The 27,190-nt window shown below is 47.4% G+C and overlaps 1 protein-coding gene across 5 annotated transcripts in view; it reads right to left on the minus strand.

The window, feature by feature from the left end:
• Positions 1 to 1,508: 1,508 nt before the first annotated feature.
• The window catches only part of ANKRD42 (ankyrin repeat domain 42), a 37,299-nt gene continuing 11,617 nt past the window's right edge, over positions 1,509 to 27,190 (minus strand). For 4 of the 5 annotated variants that reach the window (XM_050941651.1, XM_050941631.1, XM_050941611.1 and 1 more), the window contains 7 exons: positions 26,114 to 26,314; positions 24,924 to 25,049; positions 13,577 to 13,682; positions 12,476 to 12,645; positions 11,761 to 11,887; positions 6,354 to 6,516; positions 1,509 to 1,678 (listed from right to left, as the gene is read on the minus strand). In XM_050941651.1, the coding sequence (XP_050797608.1) occupies positions 1,583 to 1,678; positions 6,354 to 6,516; positions 11,761 to 11,887; positions 12,476 to 12,645; positions 13,577 to 13,682; positions 24,924 to 25,049; positions 26,114 to 26,314 (989 nt within the window). In that variant the 3' untranslated portion in view covers positions 1,509 to 1,582. Of the gene's footprint in view, positions 1,679 to 6,317; positions 6,517 to 11,760; positions 11,888 to 12,475; positions 12,646 to 13,576; positions 13,683 to 24,923; positions 25,050 to 26,113; positions 26,315 to 27,190 lie in introns of all 5 variants that reach the window. The other variant, XM_050941622.1, reaches the window with a different exon arrangement.

Here is a 27,190-nt window from a genome sequence, read left to right on the forward strand (position 1 = left end):
TTCCTGAAAACTATTCTAAGTATATTAGTAATAGTATAAGAAGCGAAAAACTGGACACTAAGTTTGGGTGAGGGGGCTATAGGTTGTAGAGTTGCTAGAGGGTTGCAGGAAATATTTTGGAAAATACCTGCCCTTTGATGTATAAAATGTTCAAAAGGCAAAAAAATTTCTCTTTTGAAAGTATTTTGATGACCCCTCAGGAAAAGTAATGTCAACCCCGGGTGATCAGTCAGAAAAGTGAACTGCCTCGAATGCAGGGAAATCACCCTAACTTTCCATTCAGTTTGATGGGAGGATTTTCACAAGAGATCGTGAGGAAGAGCCTCTTTGACCATATTCCTCCTACAATTTAATTCATTTGTAGAGTGAAATCTGAGCTTATATTTAATACCTCTGTACAGACCAGCCAAAAGTCATGATTGTTCCATGAATGTTTTGATTTATTTGGAAGTATAGCTACTTTATGTGACACTTGGGTTATAAAGTATTGCAAATGCAGCACAGTCACAACTAAGGGCCAAATTCTCCTTCCTCAGACTGATCTGGTCTTGTTGGTATCAGTGTTTTTTACACAGCTGTAATTTGGTTCTGAGTGGTCTGGATAGTAAAACTGTCAACTCCTTTGTTCCCCTTTAACTGAAACCTTATTCCTCATGCAGTGAAATCAGCATAAGGAAGTTTGCTGTTAAGTGATGACCATGTGAGGAGTTGGCACAGCCTGATTATTTACACAAGCAGATATTTGTAGCGTGTATATATTGTCCTTAAGTTGCCCCATCTCTTTTCCTTCTGTCATTTGAATTATTTTCATATAAATGACATATGAAAGATGTCAATGTCCATGTCTCAGTGAAGGACATGGAAGAGTTCGGATAAACAAGAATACTTGGTCTGGAGGTTCAGTTAGAGCAACTCTCTGCAAAAGTACTTAAGTCTCTATCTTCTGAGTATATGATGAAAATATGGGTAAAATTTTCAAAAGTGATTTAGGCACTCAAGTGCATAATTTTCATTGAAAGTCAAGGGGACTTAGGAGCCTAGCTCACTTCTGAAAACTGAACTTAAATGCTTTTGAAAACTTTACTCTCTATGACTAGCTAACCAGTCACTACCATGTGCCAATACAGAAAGGAAAAAATCATTCACCATTTCAGAAAACGGAGTGTGTCTCCACACCAAGATTTATCTTTAAGCAAAGAACCCGGTACATAGCTAGTTAAAACTACAAGGATCAGAAACCATACGTGGTATACAACATTAAGCTGCAAATATACTATATGCACACTTCTGTAGTATCTTGAGGCTTGCCTTCTACCAGTGCTATTACATAACATTTCCACTCCCTCTAGTGAAATATCAGAATGTGACTTATATAGAGAACTTTCAGACAGGAATAAAAGATAACCCTTGTTTGGCATGAGTTTAGCTCATGGCAATATTGTCTGAGATGTCCCTGTTCTGTCACTGTTAGAGAGCACTGCATTTCCTGTGCGATCGCCCTTCTTTCCTGTGCGATCGCCCTTCTCTAACACTCAGTCTGACAAGATGGATGTAAAAAAACCAGCAACGCTCCTTTCACGCCTCAGTATCGTCTCACAAACACTCCACCTGGGCTGCCTGGTGGCTTTTTCTTCATTTTCTTTTTCTCTTTGCCTAAATCAGAGGCAGCCTCACCTTCCTAAAAAAAGAATATAAAAGCCATTAAATTGCAGTCACTCACCTACACCTGCTTCCCTAGCAAGGAAGGATTTTAAACCACAAGCTCCTTTGAACAGTCCCAAAATGCTGTCTTACAGGATAAGAGATATAGTAATAGCCAGGATCATGGCTTATTCTAACACCCAGTTATTTTGCCTGTCGTTTAGAAAACAAGCCACTGGAATGACCCGTTTCTTATATCTCACTTTTCTTTCCTTCTTTCCCTCCAGCCATCCTGCCAGCAATGTCTTCACCACTAACTAGCTTATGTGATCTGCCTGCACCCTGCTATTTGCCTAAGGTGAGGAATGAAGCAGATAGAGGTGCCACCTCCCTATTAGACAACACTCCCTTTCTGGGATAGATGCACCTACAACTCATAGATGATCAGCTTTCTGCTCCTGTCATGTGTTTTGAGAGGGCTGAAGACTTGAAAAAGTGTAGTGATGCTAACTGAACAGAACTTTTGTTTCAGCTATGGTATGGTTCAGTGCTGACTGCAGGGCACCAAGAAGGCTGCAGAGTATACTGTAAGTGCCACAGATATAACACTTCATTCTGAACATCATTAATACTTTGGTGTTTGTCCTTAACAACCAAGTCTGTTTCAAACCCAAGCTTGTTCTTTTCATTAGAGGCACTTAAAATATTATAGGCATTTGGGAATTTCCTCAAAAATTACCTTTTTTTTTTTTGGTGTTTTTTTTTTTCATCTTTAAGCGAGAAGGTCTATTGCTGAGTGGGGGCAACAGGGATGTTTGTGTGGCGCTCAGAGATTGCATTATCTCTGCGTATCCCAGAGACTGAAATAGAACTGGGGCCTTAAGCCGTTTTTATTAAACCAGCGCATTCACCCAGCCCCTCAGAGTTAGTGGAGCGTGAAATACCCCTGAAAGTTGAGTCAGGTCTATATCAAAATGAAATATTAGCAAGAATATCAATTTCATGGGTAGCGTTTTGACATTTTGATTCATGAGGCTATGGATAATACAAATGTGGTACTTTAGTCAGGGTACAGCATGTCAAGATTTATAGGGTCGGAATACGCTGTCCTGGTTTACTGCTGTACTTGGGACTGTCTCAGTTGCTTTCTACATTGGTTTAATTCTGGAGACAAGCAGGAGGAGATGAAAGCTCAATCACTCACCTCCGATGTAGGTTAGAGGCAGAGTCATAGCAGTGTAAAACCAGAAAGGACCCCTTGCTCTGGTACAGAGGTGGATTTAAAAATGTATCTGCCTCAGTCGAATAAGTTCCCGCTCCCCTGTCTGAGAAGCTGTTGAAGTGGCTCCCCCTGTTAAACTGCAGCTCAATTGTGCCCTTTCAGAGAACTGATATAAGAGAGTAAAATACACCCCTCATGTAGCTGCGTTGAGTTAAATGGACTGAAACAGCTGCTAGAGTAGCCCCAGGTTTTCCAAAACTCCCTGGTGAGCTGGTGTCCTAGCCCATGCCCCAGGGTTGTGTCATGGAAGCAGAAAGTGGTGGCTTTTCAGGAGCACTGTGGAGAGGGGGCAGCAGGCAAGGAGAAGAGCTTAGATGGGATGCAAAGATTGGGGCAGTGTGTGGGAGCAGCCATGGGTGAGGGAGAGAAGTGGGGAAGCAGCCATGAAGAAGAAGGCACAGGGGGAGGGCATGAGGGGAGTAGAAGAAGTCATGAAGAGAGTAGGGTTGAGAGAAGCTAGTTGAAGAGATGTGGGATTCTCTATGAGATAGAAAGTATGGTGGTTAGCGAGAAATGGGACAGTTATGAATGCAGGTTATGCAGTGGGGTGAATTTAGTTACCAATGGGGCCTGTGGCATAGTGAGATTGAAAGGGACATAGAGTTGGGCACAGACATGGAGCAATTTTATAGCCATTGGTGGCTATGGCATGAGTGGGATTTCCAGGTGAGAGTATACTGTGACATGGTCAGGCCAGCTAGCTACAGGAGAGTGATCAAAGGCAGATATATTAGCCCCAGGTTAAGTAGGTCCCCTTTTCCTGGGTAAGGTAACAGGAAAGGTTCCAGAACAATGAGGGAGCTTTCTGGAAACAATTAAGGCAGACAGGCTGATTAGAACACCTGCAGCCAATCAAGAAGCTGCTAGAATTAATCAAGGCAGGCTAATCAGGGCACCTGGGTTTAAAAAGGAGCTCACTTCAGTTTGTGGTGTGTGTGTGCAGAGCTGGGAGCAAGAGGTGTAAGGAGATGTGAGGGTGCTGCTGGAGGACTGAGGAGTACAAGCATGATCAGACACCAAGAGGAAGGTCCTGTAGTGAGGATAAAGGTGTTTGGAGGAGGCCATGGTGAAGTAGCCCAGGGAGTTGTAGCTGTCATGCAGCTGTTACAGGAGGCACTGTAGACAGCTGCAATCCACAGGGCCCTGGGCTGGAACCCAGAATAGAGGGTGGGCCTGGGTTCCTCCCAAAACTCCCAACTCCTGATCAGATACAGAAGGAATTGACCTGGACTGTGGTTTCTACCAGAGGGGAAGGTCTCTAGGCTGTTTCCTGACCCACATGGTGAATGTGTGAGGTGAGAAAATTCACCAATAAGCGCAGGACCCACCAAAGTAGAGGAGGAATGTTGTCACAGTACCCACATAAAACCCACTCCTTCTTAATTGCGTAGTCTTGCTGTCAGTCTCAACAGAGGCCCATGGAGACTCAGCTAACGTCTCACCATGAGAAACAGTGGGCAGCTCCAAGTTAGGGCTGAGGCCCGGGACAGAGCAGTGTGGGAAAGCTGCTGCTGCTGCTGCTGCAGTCTGTGCAATATCTGCCTTGCGAGTAAATGAAGAACTTGGTCTCTAATGCTGTTAATCAGGCACCAGCATGAAATTGCATATTGATGCTTGACAAAGATTAGGGTGCTGGTGAGTTGAGACCACTCGCTACCATGTAGACAAAAACTGTCTCATTGTTTCCTTGTGTTCCCCATCTGTCTGGATCCACCTGTTGTGTGTCTCTTATAGATAGATTATAAGCTCTTTTGGGCAGGGACTGTCTTTGTTCTATGTCTGTGCAGTGCCTAGCACCACAGGGTCCTGATCCATGCCTCAGAAGCCTAGGTGCTATAATATACAAATAATATTATAGAAGCCATAATGAATTAAATGTGACACAGAAAATAACTGAACATTCTGAACTGCAATTGTGATGTAATATTAGCCTCTGGCCAGAAGATGGCAGTGGAAGAATTAAACCAGGGGTTCATTGATATATGTGGAACTCTGCTGGCAAGTTTCAGGCAAGGCTATGTACACACAAAACAATAGTGAGTAGTACTTAGCCCTTCCGTCCCTGGGGATGAGAGCACTTTATTCGCCGTAGCCAAACAGCAGAGGTGGGAGCTGGGCATGTGGCTGTGGTCTATTTAGTTTACCCTATTCCTGACCCTTCAGTTCTCATTGCTTTGCCGAATGTTGCATTGAAAATGCATAACTCCTCTTAGCTGGTGGGAGGAAGCTGGGGATTTAAGCTGCCCGAATGGGGAGTGCTGGGGCTTTGGCTACCTGAGAAGGCAGATTTGGGATTGTGCAGTAAACACATTATCTTGTTTTTTCTGGTACACTAACCACTAGTGAAATAGTTAATGTGAAATTTAAATCGCCCTAATTGGCTTCAGAGTTAAGACATGGGAGCAGTTCACACGTGACTTAGCTAGTGTAGCAGGCTGTCTACGTGCTCCAGAATACAACACTGCATTGATTTATACCAGAGGTGGGCAAACTACAGCCCGCAGGACTGTCCTGCCTGGCCCTTGAGCTCCCAGTCCCTCCCCTGCTGTACCCCCGCCCCTGCAGCCTCAGCTCACTGTGCCACCAGCACTCTGGTGAGGAGCAGGGCGGTTGAATAAGGGGCAGGGGGTTCCGGGAGGCAGTCAGGGGATGGGAAAGGGGGGAGTTGGATAGGTGTGGGAGTCTGGGGGGGCCTGGTGGGGGTGTGGATAGGGGTTGGGGAAGTCAGTGGACAGGGAGCAGGGGGGATTGGATAGGGGGTGGGGTACCAGGGGGGTGATTAGAGGCAGGGAGTCCCAGGAGGGGGCGGTTGGGGTGGGGAGTGGGATGCGGGGTGGGGGGAAGGCTGTTTAGGGAGGCACAGCCTTCCCTACCCAGCCCTCCATACAGTTTCAGAACCCCAATGTGGCCCTCGGGCCAAAAAGTTTACCCACCCCTGATTTATACTGTTTTTGTGGGAAAGATTTTCTTTGCCTGCAGGGCTAGAAACTAGGGGGAAGAGCGAGAAGAAAGCAGGGATTGTTGACCAGAGTTCTGTAGCAAGGGATGGATTCTGTGGTATATGCCAGGGCTCCCACATAATTGTCTGTTGTTGAGGAGGAGGGGAGTTGGCTTTTTTTCCCTGCACTTTCTGAAGCAGCCTGTGGGGCAATTATCATGTACCAGAGTTCCATGTTGTTCATATCTAGGGTTTGGGTCCAGGCCTATGGCCAATACTAACATCAAGGCAGATAGCTGTGCGCCTGTCCGGCTACAAATGGTGGCTGTAAGGAAGAGCAATCCTTTCTGTCTGAGCATCCTCTTTGCTCTTCGGAGGTGCTGACCCAGGTGGACACAACAGATGCTGCTGGTGTCTTTAGGCAACTGAGCTATATGTTGCTAATGAACCTTGTACCTTTTCATGTTTTCACACATTCCCCAAAGCAGTCACCTGAGGGCAGACACTCACCCCAAAGATGGTGGGTGTGAGCTGCAGTTTCTCCAGACACTCTTTGAGGTGGCTTGTCTCTGCTCGGTATTCATCCAGCTGACACTCCAGCTTCTCTCGACGGACTCGCTCGTATTCTAGCTGGGCCTCCAGCTCTCTAATCATCCTGCCAAATGCAAAAATCAGGCAAGCCAAGTCTGATGAAATGCTGTTAACTATGTCAGTTCTTGCCTCTGTTACTCTGTGGTGGCCCAAAAGGAGGGTGCAGGCACTATCCTGCTGCTACAGGGCAAGATAGCTTATGGGGGCCAGGGGGTGATACACCTGAAACTGCCCTTCTTGCTGGGTCCCCAGCATCTGCTGCCAACACCAGCATAAATACAGGAAGGCCACAGTCCAACCCTTGGTGGCCTTTTATCAGCGAAGATGATTATTTAAGCACCAATAGCATGTTCTGTGTTGTAAAAAAATTTGAGGGAGACATGTTCCCTGCTCTGAGTGTGAAACCTCTTTGGGACTATGGAGAAACACTACACACATTAGCCAGTGCCTGACCTCGCAGTACGGGGAACTCTACATTGGAATCCTACTCAGCTACAGCACTAGGTGGGGAGAAGAGAGAGAGAAGCTCTTTGCTGCTGTAAGAAGCCAGGTCTACATAGATGTAAGCTGGGTCTGAATGAACTCTCCCCTGACATCTAGTGATGAGCTGGGGGGAGAAGACTTCAGGAACAGACTGTATTTGCATAGACGCACTACTCCTAGGTATGCAGCCAAGGCAAAGTGATCACTTTTAAGCAGCGGTGTGTTACAAATCACTTTACATAAGAACGGCCATACTGGGTCAGACCAAAGGTCCAGCTAGCCCAGTATCCTGTCTTCCAACAGTGGTCAATGCCAGGTGCCCCAGAGGGAATGAACAGAACAGGTAATCACCAAGTGATCCATCCCGTTGCCCATTCCCAGCTTCTGGCAAACAGAGGCTCGGGACGCTTCAGATCAAGGCTTTGCATCTCTGCCCATCCTGGCTAATAGCCATTGATGGACCTATCCTCCAGGAACTTACCTAAGTTGGGGTGGTTGGGTTTTTTTTTAAACCCTGTTATAGTCTTGGCCTTCACAACATCCTCTAATGAGTTCCACAGATTGAATGTGCATTGTGTGGAAAAAATACTTCCTTTTGTTCTTTTTAACCTGCTGCCTCTTAATTTCATTTGATGACCCCTGTTTTTTGTGTTATGTGAAGGGGTAAATACACTTTCTTATTTACTTTCTCCACATGACTCATGATTTTATAGACCTCTATCGTATCTTCCCTTAGTCATCTCTTTTGCGAGCTAAGAAATCCCAGTCTTATTAATCTCTCCTCATATAGCAGCTGTTCTGTTCACCTAATCAATTTTGTTGCCCTTTCCTGAACCTTTTCCAATTCCAATATATTTTTTTTGAGATGGGGTGACCAGATCTGCACACAGTATTCAAGATGTGAGTGTACCATGGATTTATGTAGCAAGCATATATTTATATTGAAAGCACTGAAGTATTGAAAGCAGGAGTAATGAAATGTTGTTATTGTACTAGTAAAGGGCAGCAGAACTGTACTTAACCTGCCCTTGATTGAGGGAGTTACCCTAAATTGAACCTCACTCGCTAAGCAGGAGGTAGGGATGATAAATCCCAGTGAAGTAGAGAAAGAGTTGGGATGGGTGTTTCTACCTGGTAATGTTGGCTGTCCCTCAGGAGTTTTAGACACCAGTTGACCCTCCTCTCATCTCTCCACTGTTTAAAGATAGAACTGATTTGACTCCGTTGAGAATCCTTGTTTTGTTCTGTGATCACTGGAGCTGAAATCATTTAGGCTGTGTCTACTCTAGAGACCTTACAGCATCACAGCTGAACCAATACAGGTGCACTGCTGTCAGATCTCTCATGCAGCCACTCCATGTTGACAGGAAAGAGCTCTCCTGTTGACATAATAAAACCACCCCCAACGAGCGGCTGTAGCTACGTCGTCAGAAGAAGCTCTCCCACCAACACAGCGCTGTGCACAGTACCACTTACGTCGGCGAAACTTATGTTGCTTGGGGATGTTTTTTCCCACACCCTTGAGCGACGTAAGTTTTGCCAACATAAGTGATAGTATAGACATAGCCTTAGTCGGGCTGTGGGACAATGGGTGTGGTGGAAGACAGCCTGCTCTAGCAGTGTGATTCTCCACTACCTGCTGCCATCACGGAGAGCTGGGTTGAGTGGTGGAACCTCAGACCATGACGAGGCAGTGGAGAGCGGTGGCAGCAGGATGTTGGCCAGCAGAGGCAGAGACTGACAGTGGTGACAGAGAGTAGCCAACAGCAGGAGGCAGTGACAGCAGAGTGAACCGTGGCCATGTCAGCACAGAGGCACCGCTCCATACCTTCCCCTCACCCCACCCCAGGGTGGGAGGTGAACTCACATGAACACACCGCTGAACTCTGGGTCTTTGCTGACCAAGGATAGCAACTGTGGGTGGGGTGCAGGGAGACGGGAGTGGCATGTTAGAGGAACATTTGGATGTCAGACTTTCACACCACAAGGTGAGAGACTGAGGCAAAGGACACCACCCAACGTAGTCTGGGTGAGTGTTTGCCTAGGGCCATGGGGTTTTGAATTGTGATTGTGGGGTTCTCTCAAATTAATGCTGGGTTCCTTTTCCCTTTTTATTAAAAGTTTTCTTTGCTATACACAGACTCCGTGCCTGTGAGAGGGGAAGTACTAACGCTTAGAGGCAGCTGGGGGTTGTGGTTGGTTTTCCAGATTGCTGGGTGGGGGCTCAAGCCGGTTCTATTTTCTGTGGTTAGGAGAAATGCCTAGACATTGAACCTGGCCCTTGTTGCTACCAGTGCCACCTGGCAGAAGCGTTACATATGTAAAGACTAAATCACGTTCATGGGTGATAAGTCACTGAGAACCTATGGCTGTCATCACAGGCCCGAGCTGAAGGACAATAGCCCTCACCTGGCAGCAGACTAGTACTAAAGTTTATACTCAGCAAAGACCAACCACTAGAGGGCACCATCATCCCACACACTGGAGCAGACCTGACAGCCTGTAGAGCAGTGTTACCCAAACAGTAGATTGTAGGAGGGGTCTAGGTCAGGAGTGGCCAAACTTACTAACCCTCTGTGCTGCATACAACAATCTTCAGAAGTTCAAGAGCCTGCAGGGTTTTGGGGCTTCAACCCTGCACCTGCTGAAGTACCAAGCCCCGGACCATGCACCCTATGGGGCAGAAGCCCCGAGCCCGCCCTCTTGGCTCAGCAAAAGCCCCTACCCCACCACCCCACTGCAAGGCAGAGGTCCTGAGTTTCCTCCCGCCAGTCTGGGAGGTGGAGAGTTGGGGGTGCGTGGGGTGGCTCTGCGAGCCGCACTTTAACAGTAAAAGAGCCGTCTGTGGCTCACAAGCCACAGTTTGGCCAGCCCTGGCCTAAGTGTTGCTCTCCCTGTGTGCTCTCACTTCGTGTGGGGCGTTGGACTGAGCAGCAGGAGTGCGGAGGAAGTGCCTCCAAGGCATGCACAGGGCAGAGCTAGGCTGCTGACTCTGGCCCCTTCCTCTGCGCAGCTGCTGCCTGCATCCCACTGCTCTCACTTCCCCTGGGCAGCAACAGCAGGGAGGAAGCAGCTGGAGCCAGGGAGTGAAGAGTCACAATCATGACCCAGCTGCAGGAGGAGGGGGACCACAGGAACAGGTGGGGCTGGGGGAAGCCAAGCAGAGGCTTGGCTGGAGTAGGAGGCTAGGCTGGAGTAGGAGGGAAACAGAGGTAATGATGGATCCCCAAAAGAGACAAAATGCCATTGATAGGTTGTCTTAGTAAAAAGTTTAGGAGCCTTACAAGTATGTGCCAGGCTGCATGCTCAGCTCCTGGCCACAACTAACAAGACAAGAAAAACAACTGCAGACCCCAAGGGTTAGCACAAAATGCTGAAGGTTCTTCCAAACCGGTTCCTTAACAATGGGCGCTCAGGTGGCAGATCTCGCATGGCAGTAGATGGTTCCCTTAAACTGTTTCCAAGCCTAAAGCTAAACCCCAAATAAGAAAGAGATTCAAAGCTGAACCACAATGTGTGTGTGGTTTACTATTGGTGAAGCTGCAGCAAGAGCTACTCAGCAATCCCTTTTTCAGTTTAGACATTCACATTTCATATCCTAGCGTTCTCATTGTGACCAGCTGTCTAATGTCAAACTGAAACGTCCGTGTCTGAAGTCTGTTCTCCCTCACGCCACCATGAATCAACACAATCACGCTGGGGTAAGTTAGAAACACACAGGCTCTGTAAATTTAAATGGAAGAAATATAGTAAGTATTATCCCCAGTTTATAGAAGGAAGTACTGAGAGTTTGCCTGCCTGTCAGGTATGCTGAGCATCCAGAGCTCCCACTGAAATCAAGTGAAGTGCAGATACTCAGCACGTCTGAAAATCAGGCCATAAGTGACTTGCTCTGCCACTGTGATATTTGGGTCTGGGGACCTGGGGCAGGTATCCTGATGCCAAGTGCCTTGCTGACAAGTGTTGAACAGAAGGAGCCAGATTGTTACCAAGCCCATATGCTGACAAGGGGAAACTATGAGCTTTAGGATGAACTATGGCCTGAGTGGCTCCTTTGCTGGCCTATTTCACCCCAACTATTGAACACTGACTTAGAGCTGAAAGGGACCTTGTTCGCAGTCTCTTGAGTCATATTTCTAATCTCACTGGTGACATCTTTTGCTCCCCACAAAGCAACAGAGTCTCTGCCAGCCCTGCTGTCCACCTGCTGTAAGTTAGTTCCTTTCCAAACACACAGCTTTTATCAGTGACTAACGATGCATTGGCTTGGGGATGCCAACAGACTGTAACAGAAAGAGAGAGAGAGAAGCTCCGCAGGGACTCAGGCCCAGACTTTAGAGATAATTAGGCACTGCTTCCCACCTGGGACATAGGATCCTAAGAGCCTACGTCATTTTTGACAATGACACTGAGTGGAGCAATGCATAACCACCTTTAAAACTCTGGGTGAGTAACCAGGTGTCCAGGAGTAAGTTGAAATAACCTATAAAAAGAGACACCGCCATTTAATATTTCAAAATCATAGCAAGACAGTATTGCACTTCCTTTAAACTCTGGACATTTAACAGAACATTTCTGTACAGTAATGAGACACTGGGGAATTAGGTAAACATTATGGAAGTGGCTATAAGCCCACATATGCCTTTGCTGAGGTTTTTTAGACCTAGTAGCCATCTGATAAGTTTTTTTAACCATAGCTGCTGCATTTGAAACATAATAAATAAATACAATAATAAGTAACACTAATACGTTGCACTCTTCTAGCTCCTTCCATCCATGGATCTCCACAGATTTTACAAACGTTACAGAGTTAATTGAATCTTACTTTTCAGCCTCCCTTTCTTCTTTCTTCTTCTTCCTCTCCTCTATAGTTATTCCTCCCAGCTGTTTGTAGTTGCTGTAGGCAATTTCTAGAAGTTGCCGAAGTTCTTCAATCTTTTGGTAGGCTCTTACTGCAAGACAGACGGTTCTCTGGGTAGCTAACATGAGTATGTGCATGAAGATGCTGGGTTTTCTGAATGTTGGGAGATGTTTTTTGGCAGTGGGATCGATTAGACTGTCGAACAGTCTCTCATAGAAATATAGTTTTAAATGTATCTGACACATCACTCAAAAAAAAGGGGGGAGGGTAGCTTAGTGGAGGGAGGAATAGCACAGTGGCTACTTAAACCCTAGGTTGTGAGTTCAATCCTTGAGCAGGCCATTTAGGGATCTGGGGCAAAAATCTGTCTGGGGATTAGCTCTGCTTCAAGCAGGGAGTTGGACTAGATGACCTCCTGAGGTCCCTTCCAACCCTGGTATTCTAATACTATAAGGAACAATCCTGTTCTGGCTTTCCAGAGAGAATCTAGTCTATCTCCTGTTCTAACTTCCATGATTAAAATATTTTTCTTGATTTCCACAATATATTTTAAAGCTCATTGGTACTGACAAAAGATTCTGCAGCAGTAGGCAGAAACTCTGCAACTAAAAATATTTTGTTCTACGATTCTCATTCCTTCCCACCTGTTCAAGAAACAGTAAAGAGAGAGAGAACTTACTGCGGGCGTCTCTTTTTTTTGCTTCATCCAGAATTAAATCTTCCGTGGTGTCTGTGCTCCCTTCCACGCCATGTCTGTCAAAAAACCTTACATCGTTGTCATCTAATTCTTCATCAGAATCGTCTCCCATTGCCTGTCTCAAAAGCTCCACAGCTGCCAGCTGGGCAAATCTGCACAACACAGTCAATAGTTCATATCCAGTGAAATACACACGCACCTCTGAAAAAGCAGCCCAAGTTCCACTGCTGATTAGAACGCACACACTTGAATATATGTCAAATAGCAGCAGCCCCCTCGTGTTCTAAAATGTTTTTTGCACCATTTTGATAAGGCTACACTTCTGCCTCAGTAATATCCTGTGGTGGTTAGTTGCACAGTTTAATACGTTGGTCAAAATTGTATTTCCTTTTTGTTATTTTAAATTTATTTTGCCTTTTAATTTAATCAAATAAGCACCTGTGTTATATTTAAGGGTAAACAGGAGTGCCCAGCTGGCTGCCTGCAGTATCATTTTTTTGTATACCTCTATCGTGTCTCCTCTCAATCTTCTCTTTTCTAAACTAAACAGGTCTCATTTTGCCTTATACAGAATTTGACCCATCTCTAGTTACAATAGGTATATAAATACCCTCAATAAAACCCTTTGCAACAGCAATAGAGCCAAAAGGCTGTTATAACACAAAGTTGAAATTCATGGGCTTGATTCTGCTCTCATCTACACCAATGCAAATCAGGAGTAATACTACCTGACAGGGGCAGCTCTAGGCATTTTGCCGCCCCAAGCACGGCAGGCAGGCTGCCTTCGGCGGCTTGCCTGTGGACGGTCTGCTGGTCCAGCGGCTTCAGCGGACCACCCACAGGCAAGCCGCGGGACCAGCGGACCCTCCGCAGCCAAGCCGCCGAAGGCAGCCTGCCTGCCGCCCTCATGGCAACCAGCAGAGCGCCCCCAGTGGCTTGCCACCCCAAGCACGCACTTGGTGTGCTGGTGCCTGGAGTCGCCCCTGCTACCTGAAGTCAACAGAGTTACAGTGGTATAAAAGCAGTGAGTGCAGAATCAGTCCCTATACAAATAAATTACAGCTCAGAGATCTGAACTGCTACCTCTTGGCTACATCCTTTGGAGTCTCTCCAGCTTCATTTGTAATGTCACAATCAGCTCCCATTTCAATCAACCATTGCAGGCAGCTTATGTGGCCTTGTCCAGCAGCTAAGGAAAAAGAATATGTACTAAAGTCAATAATACACTCTTTTATTTAAAAATGTCTTTTCCCTAACATGACATGACACGCCCTAAAGTATGAAATAGTTTATACATGTCACTAGGGACCTATGATGGAAATACCAGTTTATAATGGGTCAAATTCTACCGCAGAGTATAAGCCTGTTTTTATTTTCATTTCCTCGTTTATGTAAAATAAATGTTATGGGCCGATCCTCAGTTCTGTAAGTGGTGCAGCTGTACTGAAGTCAGGCGAAAGTTCTGGCCCTATAGCTATCAGCCTGGAGTCTGATCTCAGGATGCCTCCTGAAGGTACAGTATCTAAGCTCATCCACTACAGGCTGGTCTGTTTGGTCCTTATTATCTGGTGTCCCCAGGTATGTTCTCAGCTGCATGAAGTGCTATGCCTCCTGGTTATAGAATAGAATATCAGGGTTGGAAGGGACCTCAGGCGGTCATCTAGTCCAACCCCCTGCTCAAAGCAGAACCAATCCCCAAACAGATTTTTACCCCAGTTCCCTAAATGGCCCCTGCAAGGATTGAATTCACACCCCTGGGTTTAGCAGGCCAATGCTCAAAACCTATGATTAGGCCCAGATTCTCAAAGACAGTGAGATGCCTAACTCCTATTAATTTCAATAAGTTAGGCACCAAAATTGTTCTTGGGATCTGGGCAAATGCTTTTCACAAATGCCAATACAACCCCTAAGAAAGCACCAAACAGCTGCCACATGCATGTTCATTTTATCTGGGTAGAGGCTTTTGGAGAGAGAGTGTGAAGTGCCAAGCAGTTCCATTCTTTTTGGTCCTCCCCAGCCATAGCTTTGTAACCCTACAATATTTCTCTTTTCACAGTTCTTCTAGCCATCAAATTCATGGGATACCATATGTTTGCTCCTTCTGTTGGCTTTCCTTCACCCATCTAGAGCTCATACAAACACTTGACCTGAAATGTTAACACCATTTACAACTTTCTCTTGCTCCTGTTTATGAAGTAACATGTTGGCATCAGGGTGAGGGGAGGAAAGCTTTGTTGGTTCCCTTTGAGAATTACAGCATTGACAGTTATCAGAAGTAGAGAATCTGACTCATAATAAACAGTGCTGCAAAAGGGATGAATCTGAATCAAGCACGTGGTAATGTTCTAGTATATAATAGAAGGAAAGCATTTGCCCTAGTGATAGCATCAGTCTGAGGAGTTACAAACTTAAACATTGTACGACTGGAGAATAATTCCTAGAAAAGATTAAACGTATTTTTAAAAGAAAGTGACAGATTTTATGATTGATATAGAACAATTTATAACAATAAAAACTACTATTGTTCCAATCCTAGGGGCCACAGAAAGGAAAACACAGAGTAGGGTCCTGATTCAGCAAACCACTTAAACCCTTGTTTATCCTTAAGCACATGAATAGTTTCATTGGAAGTCAACAGACCAAGTGCTTTGTTGACTCAGGGAAGGGAAAATGTGTAATGGAAGTTTGTTTGTGTAGACTATACTGGTTGGGGTGTCTGTTTTAGAGCCTTAACCCACTCTGTGCTTCCCTCTAGCTCCACGAGTATATAGGCAACTCCTCCTGGACAGCTGTGACCTAAGCTTAGGATGACCATACGTCCCGTTTTGGCCAGAACAGTCCCTTTCTTAAACTCTGTCCCAGCCACCCTGACTTTTTTGGCAAAAGTGGGCATTTGTTCCGTTTGCTCCTGCCAACTTGCAAGCAAATGGGACAAATGCCCACTTTTGTCAAAAAAGTGTGTAGAGGAACACGTCGGGGGGCGGAGTGGTGATGCCAGCCTCGCACACTGGGGGAGGCAGGGCTCAAATGGGCAGGTAGGGCTCAGGTGAGCAGCAACGCCAGCCCTGCGTGGGCATGGAGGGCTGGGCTCCGGCAAACAGCTTAGGCCAGCCCCACACAGGGGAGGCAATGTGCTTGGGCAAGCCCCATGTGGTGTCCCATTTTCCCTTTGGGAAATATGGTCACCCTTCCTAAGCTGGGTGTCTAACACTGAATAAACCTAGTTATCATTAGCTGCACCTGGTTCTATGGTATATCTGCTTGCCTGCTGACACAACAACTGATGCGCCTTATGCATCTTCAGTGACGTCAGAGGGTTTAACACCTTCGCTTGTGTCTCTGCCAGCTCATAAGCACCGCTCCAGGCAGAGTTGTTCCTGTCTCCCTCTTCACCCTCATTTGCAGTCACTCCATTTGGTCCTTTTGGTCAGTTAGCCCCTATATCTGTGTGACCATAAATCCCCTCCACCCCACACATGCACCACTCCTCCCTCCCCCTCTCCCTCAGCCAAACGATTGAGGAAGGGTGGGAATGTAGCAAGGGAGAGCACGGCACATCTCCACCTTGAGTGCCTATCTTCTGCGTTCAGTTTGGCAGTTGACAAAGAGGTGAATGCAGTCTGTACCGATGCAAACAAAGGCCATGTCTACACTGTGAGTGCTGCAGGAGCATAGCTGCAGTGCTGCAGTGATGCTGCTCTAGCGCCCATGGTGTACAAGCAGACTACAGTGACACAAGGGGATTTTCCATTGCTGTAGAAACTCCACCTCCCTAAGCAAAGGTAGCTAGGGTCGAGAGAATACTTCTGTTGACCTAGCTGCAGCTATACTGGAGTTTATGTCTGTGCAGTTAGAGCAATCAGGTGTGGATTTGTCACATCCCTAAGTGTGTTAGCTATAACACAAGACCTAGGGATCACCAAATGAAATCGGTAGGCAGCAGGTTTAAAACAAATAAAAGGAAGTATTTCTTCACACAACGCACAGTTGACCTGTGGAACTCCTTGCCAGAGGATGTTGTGAAGGCCAAGGCCATAACAGGGTTCAAAAAAGAACTAGATAAATTCATGGAGGATAGGTCCATCAATGGCTATTAGCCAGGTTGGGCAGGGAAGGTGTCCCTAGCCTCTGTTTGCCAGAAGCTGGGAATGGGCGACAGGGGATGGATCACTTGATGATTACCTGTTCTGTTCATTCCCTCTGGGGCACCTGCCACTGGCCACTGTCAGAATACAGGATACTGGGCTAGATGGATCTTTGGTCTGACCCAGAAGGGCTGTTCTTATGTTCTTATAACAAATACAACACGGTGGACCAAACTATTTCCCATAACTTCAGTATCAGACGTAATGCTCGGTGAGGAAATGATACAGTCTGCCAGTATTCAAAAACTGGAGGGGAAATGGTGACAACTTGTTTTATATTTTTCCCAATTTTTAAAAAAAAACTTTAATTACTTTTCTACCAACCTTATAAAGGTTAAAAAAGGGAGGGAAATTATGGGAGTCTTACAGAAAGAATTCCCTTTGTCTTCAAATTTCAAAATTAGAAAAATTTTGATGAGCTCTAATGGCAAACTGCAAAAAATAGCTCACACCTCCTGCATCACTCTGCTACAAAGCAATGTGTTAGATAGTCCTGAATATACGGCATCATAATCCTCTACAGTGTGCTACCGCATGTCTATCCTGTGTTTTGTATAATGCACATCACCATAGTGTCCAAGTGCTTAGAGAGTAACAATGCAGTTCACAGTTCTGTACAGGTCCATAGCTACATACACAATAGTTCTACAGGTTGCATCTAAACGGATTAGAGTTGTTGGGGTTTTTTTTTTTTTTTTTTGACTTCAACTTGATTATTCTCATTTTTAAGCAATTCCCACCTATGCATGCACCACCAAAAATGGATGTAACTTACTGTGGGAGAATGCACTCCGGTATTCACACCCTACACAGTATTGTAATAATCCTTGTACAAAGTATGCCTTATGAGGTATCATTTGAAACTCATAATTTGCTGGTCATTATTGTCCTGATAAAATGTGTATGGCCACATTATATGTGAAGTTATAAGATTCCACTATATGGTGTTAACCCTTGTTCCATACTGAGGTTGGCAAATAGGTCTGTCTCAAAGAAAGGAATGTGTGCTCTGTTTAATTTGCATTTAAGCAGTAAACAGAGTCCTGAAGCAGGAAGGGAAACAAAGGTGAGGAAAAAGCAGCTGGGAACATTCTTTCCCATAGGCTTTTTGTATCTTGGTACCCAGCTGGAAATGTTTTTCAAGAGGGGGACAGAAACTGTAAAAAGGAGGGACAAATATCTCAAGGACCCCCCCTCTCTCCCTCTCTGCATGTCTCATTGATGGCATCTGAAGCAACAAAGGAAGCATTCATTGGCTACAGGGAGAAGGGGTCCTGACCTGAGAAGTTTGGACTGCTGAAAGCATGTGCTGAGAAAACTGTGCTTTGAATTTAACATAGTTTGTTAAGTTAGACCTCAGCACTTTATCTTTGTTTCTTGTAACCATTTCTGACTTTTATGCCTCATTACTTGTACTCACTTAAAATTTCTCTCTTTGAAGTTAATAAATTTGTTCTGTTGTTTCATGTAATCCAGTGTGTTTAAACTGAAGTGTTTGGGAACCTCTGTTTTGAGTGGTAAGTTGTATACATATTATTTTTATTACAAAAATAACAAACTTTATATAAACTTGTATTGCCCAGGAGAAAGTTGAAATTTCCTGGGTGGAAATCTAAGACTGGGAGTTTGTTGGGGTCATCCTGCAGTATAATCCAGGCTGGTGAGAGCCAAATGTGCTGCAGTTACACACAAACACTCAGGTGTGGCTTGCATGCTGGAAGGCTTTGTGAGAAGCCCATGTGGGAACTCCTTCATCAAGGCATTTTAAGGCACCCCAGGTTGCAGGGCAAGGGTGGCACAGCTGCTCATATAGTCTAGATTGTACCCAGATATATCACACTTACATCCAGCTGTTTGCAACCTGAGATGCAGATCTTGGACTAGGCGTAATAGGCTGCTGACTGGAATGGCCAGAGTGGCTGCCACAATGCAGAAATTTGGCTTACTTCAATCTTCACAACTGACTGCAGGGCAACGATGAAGATGATCAAACATGTTAAGGAAATGCATGATGAGGAGATTGGAGGGTGCAATGCACCATCTTGCTATCCTCGGTGATGCAGCAGGAACAATCTAGACATTAACTTGTGACGCATACAAAAGTTGATGACCAGCAAATATTTATTTTTGTCTGCATAATCTCTGCTGGCTGCCCTTTGGAGCCCTTAGGAAAATGAGATGCTGTAGTTCATGAAGCTTAACTGATGAGCAGCCACTTAAATAAGTAAGTGAACAAGTTAATAACAAACAGTAAGGACAGTTACCTGTTCCGTAACTGGCATTCTTCGAGATGTGTTGCTCAGGTGTATTCCACAGTAGGTGTGCGTGCTCGCCACGTGCACTGGTGCCGGAAGTTTTTCCCTTAGCAGTACCCATAGGGGAGTGCTGCTGTGACCCCTGGAGTGGTGCCACTACAGCGCTATAAGGGGAGCTGCGCACTTCCCCCATGCTCGGTTCCTTCTTGCCGGACAACTCCAACAGAGGGGAAGAAGGGTGGGATGTGGAATACACCTGAGCAATACATCTCAAAGAATGCCAGTTACGGAACAGGTAACTGTCCTTTCTTCTTCAAGTAATTGCACATGTGTATTCCACAGTAGGTGACTCAAAGCTATATAGGATGGAGGTGGGTAGGAGTTTATGGGTTTCCGGGACACAGTACCGCCCTACAGAACCCGGCATCATCCCTAGCCTGGGAGATAATCGCATAATGCAAAGAAAACATGTGGACCAAGGACCGTGTGGCAGCCCTACAAACATCCTGGATCGGGACGTGGGCTACATGAGCAGCCGACAAAGCTTGAGCCCTTTTTGAGTGTGCTCTGACGATCGGTGGTGGGGGAACCCCTGCCAGATCAGAACACGTGCGTTTGCACGAGGTGATCCAGAGAGAAAGTCGCTGGGTAGAAATTGGTTGCCCCTTAAAGCTCGGCCGAGACAACAAACAGTTGTGCAGATTTCCAGAACAGCTTGGTCTGGTCTAGACAGAAGGCCAGAGCTATACACACATCGAGCTTGCGAAGACGACATTCCTTGTTGGAGGAATGGGGCTTGGGACAGAGTACCGGAAGGAAAATGTCCTGTTCCATATGGAAGGCGGAGACCACCTTCGGGAAGAATGCGGGATGTGGGTGAAGCTGGACCTTATCCTTGTGGAAGACTGTATACGAGGGTTCCGAGGTCAAGGCCCGGAGCTCCGAGACACTTCGGGCCAACATGATAGCTACCAGGAATGCTACCTTCCATAAGAGGTGAGACCAGGAACACGTGGCCAAGGGCTTGAAGGGAGGTCCCATAAGACAGGTCAACACTAGGATTAGGTCCCATTGCGGAATGGGGGGCCTAGCATATGGGAATGACTGGTCCAGACCGCTCAGAAAGCGGAAGGTCACAGCATGGGAGAAGAATGATTGGCTTTGCACCGGCTGGTAGAAGGCCGATATGGCAGCCAAATGTACCCTGACAGAGGTGGGAGCCAGCCCTTGGGTCCTAAGGGACAGGAGGTACTCGAGGACGAGCTGGAGCGTTGTGGGCAATGGGGAGATTCCCCACTCCCCCACCCACCTAGAGAACCTGGACCACTTAGCCAGGTACGTCCTTCATGTGGACGGTTTCCTGCTTTCCAGCAGGACCCGTCTGACTTCCTCTGAACATTTCCCCTCCTTCTCGTCTAGCCACTGAGCAACCACGCCATCTGGTGGAGTGCTGCTAGATTGAGATGGAGGAGACAGCCCGTGTCCTGGGAGAGGAGGTCCAGGCGAAGCAGTAACCTTCATGGGGGGGCCATTAGTAGGTGCAGGAGGGTCCCGTACCAGTATTGACGGGCCCAGTCTGGGGCTATGAGGATGACACGCGTCCTGTCTACTTTTACTTTTTGCAGGACCTTACCGATGGGGGGAAAGGGCAGGAAGGCGTAGAAAAGCTGGCCTGACCACTGCAGGAGGAAGGCATCCGAGATTGCCCCCCTCCCTAACTCCCCCCTGGAGCAAAACCGGGGACAATGCTGGTTCTGACGGGTTGCGAAGAGGTCGACATGGGGAACTCCCCAGCCTTGGAAGAGCTGGAGAGTGACCTCTGAGTGGAGCGACCACTCATACTGGTGGGAGAAAATCCTGCTGAGGCCATCGGCTTGCACATTGCGGACACCGGGAAGATAAAAAACCCCAAGGGAGATATCTTGGGCTATACAGAACTCCCATAGGCTCTGAGCTTCCAGGCAGAGGGCCAAGGAACGAGTCCCTTGCCTGTTGATATAGTACACCGCGGCAGTGTTGTCCATGAGGACTCTGACCACCTTCCCGCGAAGGTGTGTGCTGAAAACTACGTATGCCAAGTGTATCGCCCTTTGCCCTCTGACATTTATGTGGAGGGACAGATCTGAGACCGACCATCTTCTCTGGATTTGCATGTTCCTTATGCGGGCTCCCCAGCCCAAGTCCGATGCATCAGACACCAGGTCTAATGACGGGGACACTTCCCGGAAGGGGAACCCTCGCAGCATGTTGTTCGGGAGCGACCACCATTGTAGGGAGGCAACTATCAGGGACAGTACTGTGAGGACTTTGTCCAGCCCGTCCCAAGCCTGGGAGAACTGGAAGGCTAGCCAGAGCTGGAGGGGACTCATTTGGAGCCTAGCATGGCAGACCACGTACATGCATGCCGCCATGTGCCCCAAGATCTGAAGGCACACTCTTGTCGTTGTCACCGGGAAAGCCATGACTGAGGCGATGAGATCTTTGAGGGTCTCAAACCTGCCCAGAGGGAGAGAGGCTGTGGCCCTTAGGGAATCCAGCAGCACCCCTATGAATTCTATGCACTCCACTGGAACTAACATTAATTTGTTTTCATTTACCACTAGGCCGAGATCTGCACATGTGGACAGGAGCAGTTCCACGTGGGCCTGTACCTTGGACCAAGAGTTGCCCTTGAGAAGCCAATCATCCAGGTATGGGAAGATCTGCACACCTTCCCTTTGGAGGTAGCCCATTACCACCGCCATACATTTGGTAAAGACCTTTGGCGCTATGGACAAGCCAAACAGGAGGACCGTAAACTAGTAGTGGTCCAACCCCACCAGGAATCGGAGGAAGATTCTGTGCCCCTCAAATATATGTATGTGGAAAAACACGTCCTGGAGGTCCAGGGGCGCGTACCAATCCTCCCCTTCCCCCCCAGTCCACAGCAGGAATAATAGAGGTTAGGGACATCATGCGGAACTTGGAGCGGACCAGAAACCTGTTGAGGGCCCGCAGGTCCAGGATGGGCCTGAGACCGCCCTTCGTCTTGGGGATCAGGAAATATCTGGACTAGAAGCCTCTGCCCTGGAGTTCTACTGGTACTCTTTCGACCACCACCAGGTGCATCAGATGCACCACCTCCCGTCCTAGGAGGTCAGCCTGCTCCGGGTCCCCTGGGCCCAGCCGGGACTAGGGGTGGGAGGGTGGGGGTGAACTGAACTGCAACATGTAGCCCTTTGAAATGGTGTTGAGGACCCATTGGTCTGATGTTACCCGGGACCACACCACTCAGAAGGCAGACAATTGGTTGCAGAACACAAACTTTATTAATTGGGGGGGGTCTCCCTGGCAACAGGTCTGGTGCCCCCCTGCAGACAGTCAAAACCGCCTCTTTCCCTGCCTCTTGCCCTTGGAGGGCCCGGGCTGTGGGACTGAGTGGGACCGATGTTGAGACTGATGCCTCTGGTCTCTCGGTCTCTTAGATGGGGGCTCGTATCTGCTTCACGCAGGCGAAGCTGAAGCTTGCAGCCTGGGCTTGTCCTTAGCCGGAGAGACACCGAGGCCCAAGGTTTGCAGGGAGGTACGGGAATCCTTCATCCCATGCAGACGGACATCCGTCTGGTCGGCAAACAGCGCTTTCCCATCAAAGGGCAGGTCCTACATAAGGGACTGGGTCTCTGCCGATAGCCCGGACAGGAGGAACCACGACACCCTGCACATGGAAATCGCGGAAGCCATTGAATGGGCTGCCGTATCTGCAGTGTCCGATGCCACCTGGAGGGTCACTTTTGCCTTCGCCGCTGCCCCTTCCTCTACCAGAGCCTTGAAGTCCTTTTTGTCCCGCTCTGGGAGGAGAGGTTCATACTTGGATAGGGACCCCAATACGTTAAAGTCACTGGCTCAGCAGGGCCTGATGGCTGGCCACCCTGAGCTGGAAGCTTGCCGAAGAATAAACCTTCTTTCCAAATGTGTCTAGTCTCCTGGCATCCTTATCCTTGGGTGGGCACGAGCTGACCATGTCATTCCCGGTGGTTTACAGGTTCCACCACGAGTGAGTTGGGTGCCAGGTGGGAATAAAGGTATTCATGGTCCTTAGCCAGCACAAAGTACTTCCTCTCCGCCTTTTTGGAAATAGGGGCCAAGGAAGCGGGAGTCTGCCACAAGGTATTAGAGATGTTGGCCACTCCCTGGTGCAAGGGAAGAGCCACGTGGCCCGGTGCTGAGGATGACAGCACATTAAAAAGTCAGTCAGACGGACCTTCCATCTCCTCAGCTTGGAGTTGGAGGTTGGACCCCACTCTTTTCAGGAGGTCTTGATGTGCCTTGAAATCCTCCTGTGGAATAGCGGGCGGCGGTGCCACTATGGTGTTGTCCAGTACTGGGGAAAGGGCCAGCATGGAGCTGAGGGCCTTGGGCAGTACCAGGGGGTCGACTCCCAGGTCAGAGTCTGGGCGTGGAGCCGCCAACCCAGGGCCTGCTGAACTGTCCCTCTGTCGGGAAGGGGAAGCCGACGGAGCCTGGGATGCCCTGGCTACCAAGCGGGTTCCCATCTGGGCGGGCATCTGCAGTCACAGTGCCCCCTGTCACTGACCAAGTTGGGGGCCTTGTGGCAGCAGCTGTTCTGGCTGAGCCACATGACCCGGAGATGGGCAACTGTGTGCCGATGCTGAGGTCACCGTCAAGCGCACGGTCCCATAGGAATGGCGAATATGACGGTGCCCTGGTGCCTTCCATGGGACCGGGACCTACACATTGAGGAGCAGTACCCTGCAGACGTGCTGCTCCAGTACTTGCCCCAGCATCTGGAGCTATGGTGATCCGGTGCCGGTGAATGGTGAGGGGAGCCCCGCGTGCGACATCTAGCCAAGAGGGAACTCGAACATGAGCGTCGATGTCGATGATGGTGGGACCGGCTGCGGTAGCTGCGACGCAAAGAGGAAGGTCTATGGTGCCTGTCCCAGTGCCTGCACCCATCACGGTGTGGCGTGGAAGGGCCTCAAGACTCTCGTTCCAGCGGCAAGCCTGTTGGCCTGACAGGTGTGGACAGTTGAAGCGAGCTGCGAGATGACTGCACCAAACAAAGCAAGGAGCGGGTCTCAGAGTGAGGATTGTGCCACTCCGGGGATGTCTGAGGAGCACCCAGCGGCGGCTTGCCGTGGAACTGGGGGCCTGTTGCCAGCAGTGCCCTAGGTACTGGTAAGCTCATGATGTCTCGCGCAGCCTGTAGGGCCTCTGGCATCGATGTCATCCTGACGTCAGGAGAGGCACCCGTGGACAGTACCGGGCTGCTCCGCTCAACACACGTCAGAGACCTTGTGCCCAGGAGGGGGATCGAGGGCTGCCTGGTGCAGGACCAGCCTCACCCCTCTCTTTCTCTCAGTGCCGCTGTGACATGGACATCTTCCCCTGCTTCTTGGAAGGGGAGCGGTGCCAGCTACTGGAGGGGACCTCGCTACGCACCAAGGACGTGGTGCACGGTGCTGAGTCCGTTTGGTGTGCCGGAGTTGGGGCCAGCGCCGATTCCATCAAGAGACCGCAAAGCCTGATGGCTCTCTCCTTCTTAATCCGCAGCTTGAATGACCTGCAGACCTTGCAGTGATCACTCATGTGAGTGTCTCCCAAACAGCAGAGACACTAAGCATGCGGATCACTTCTTGGCATAGAACGGCAACAGAAGTTGCAGGACTTGAAGCCTGGGGCAGGGGGCATGCCCCGAGCCCACTTTAACAACTGAAACTATTAACAAAACTAAACTAATGGTACCACTAGGGTCAACTAGAAAGGCTGCAGCAAAGCTGGAACAGAAGTTCTGACTACCTTCACTGGCGGCAAGAAGGAACTGAGGGCAGGGGGAGTGCACAGCTCCCCTTATAGCACGGTATAGAGGCGCCGCTCCAGGGAGCGCAGCAGTGCTCCCCCCATACGGGTACTGCTAAGGGAAAAACTTCCAACACCGGTGCACATGGCGAGCATGCGCACCTACTGTGAAATAGACACGAGCAATCACTCGAAGAAGAATGAGCTGCAATGCAGTTCCTAACTACTGACCTTTGTGCATGAGAGTGGATCCCTTTTCATCCCGTTCATTAATATTGATGACTCCACTTTCCACTAATCTTCTAAGCATCACCAAGTCCCCTTTGAAGGCAGCCACATGGGCTGGAAATGCTAAATCTGAAAAATGAAACAGACATGATTCCAAGCAAATGCCAATAATTCCAATAAGCAGGCAAACAAGCTATTTTTTCACCTCACTTTTCATAGTTTCTCTCTCCAAATAATAATTTAAACATGGAAATGTCATACTTGTTAGTGAGGTTAATGCACCCTTAATTGGTTGAAACACGGCTGCAGAACATAGCATTATCATCACAGGCTTCGCGAAGCATGTCTTGGCTACTGGCTACAGGCATCTTATAGTTCTACAGAGAGGAGATTCACTTCATATTTCTGTAGTAATAAATAGACCTTTGGTTGACATTCAATGGACTAATAATGCTGGAAACTGAAGCTGTCTCCTTATTTTCAAGTCAATGGTCCTAGGTAGGATATACAATATTTTAATTTATCTTGGTGGAAAAATTATCTATTGAGGCACTTTGATTTTTCTTGTTAGTTGATATGATTATTAGTAAGAAAAGACTAATAGATATGGAATGAATGCTTGAAAAATCAAGTAAGTCTTCCCTTCAGAATAATCATAATGGGGCAGCTTCTGCTATCCTTTCTCTTGAATAATACCTTACTTATCAATAGTAAGTCCTATTGATTTCAGTGGGACTATTGCCAGAGTAAGGTATAACTCAACATGAATAAGGGAATCAAAATCTGGTCCTAAATATGTAACTGCCTGAAAATTTGTGGACATTACAATATGTGTCAGATTCTAAGAGGAACATGAGCAGCTTTGTATAACTAAAGCAAAAGGACTGCATGGCATGGTGTTGCTGTTTTGTTTTCATTATGAGAAAATCAGAGACATGACATATATGTAAGATCACAATCGGAAATCTAGGCCTTTAAATATCAGTAAAGGTAACAACTATTGGAATCTTCAGCTGATTCTCACACTGATTATACACACTGCTCCACTTGAAAGTTAGAACCACCTGCTGTTCGTTAGAATCACCTGCTGTTCAGGTAATTTGTATCAATCATTTCTACAGAGTTATTGTTGCGTTGTGGCATTTTCTGTTTTACAAGCTAGTATCTTGGAAGCTTTTCAGGCTCCTACTCACTTTCCTGTTCTTCTGGATGATTTCTCTCATGTTCCACGCTGTCGATATACTGCACAATATTATCCTTATAGAACCTCTGTGCCAAGTCCTTTGGGGTCTCCCCATGGTCATTCCTGGCTTTCAAGGTGTGAGACACACTGGCCATTTTACTAACCAAGAACTTAAAACAATGCAGGTGGCCCTCCATTGCTGCCAGATGAGCTATTGCACAAAGGAAGAACATGGCAATATTAAACCTGAGCACAGCCACCTGCCAAATGAAGAGCTACTCTGCCAAGTTGTTGTTACTGTTCAAAGCCTACTGTTAGAGTCTGATTTGATTAGATGTCAGATAACCAAGGGTTATTCAGGTTTTATTAGTCAAAGACAAAACAGCACAGTACAAAAATGTGAGGATTAATATCTCACCAGTCCAGAGAGCAGCTTCTAAGCAGCTTCAAACCTGCTCCAACGTGTGAGCTTAATTCATCTTATTTATATTTTACATACATAGTGTAGTTATTTACAACAAGCAGAAGATTGATCTAATTTCATATCTATTTTTCTAAAAACATCTAAGCCCAACCATAAAAAATAACACTGTTATTCGATCGAAGAGTACAAATAGTGTCAGACCATAGTGCCACAGTTTGTCCTAATGTACCTAGCAGCAATTCACATGTAACATTCCTTAACAGAACATACATCTTGTTTCTGACAGTTCCCACATGTAAAGGAACAAAGGTTTGGAACAGTTTAACTACTAGTAGTAGATTTCCACAATAAAGCGTCGCATGAGTTACACAGCATCCACAGTTCATAGTTATTCTGGTTCAGATATATTTGCTAATACCACTGAGACCCGAATCCTGCCCTGTTCCCACCACACACACAGCTAGGGAGGCTCTCCAGGCAGGTACCACTGCTTGAGAAGTGGGGGCAGGACTCCAAGAGGCTGGACTAGAGATGTTCACACCTTGCCCAGTGCAGAGCTCAGCACCACAGTGTAAAGGAGGCAGAAGGGGGCTGGCTAGGGACAGAGAGAAATGGAAGATCCACTGCTGAGATGATCCAGCCATCGTTCCCTCCCCACAGGGC

The sequence above is a fragment of the Gopherus flavomarginatus genome, chromosome 1, assembly GCF_025201925.1.
Source record: "Gopherus flavomarginatus isolate rGopFla2 chromosome 1, rGopFla2.mat.asm, whole genome shotgun sequence".
NCBI lineage: Eukaryota > Metazoa > Chordata > Testudines > Testudinidae > Gopherus > Gopherus flavomarginatus.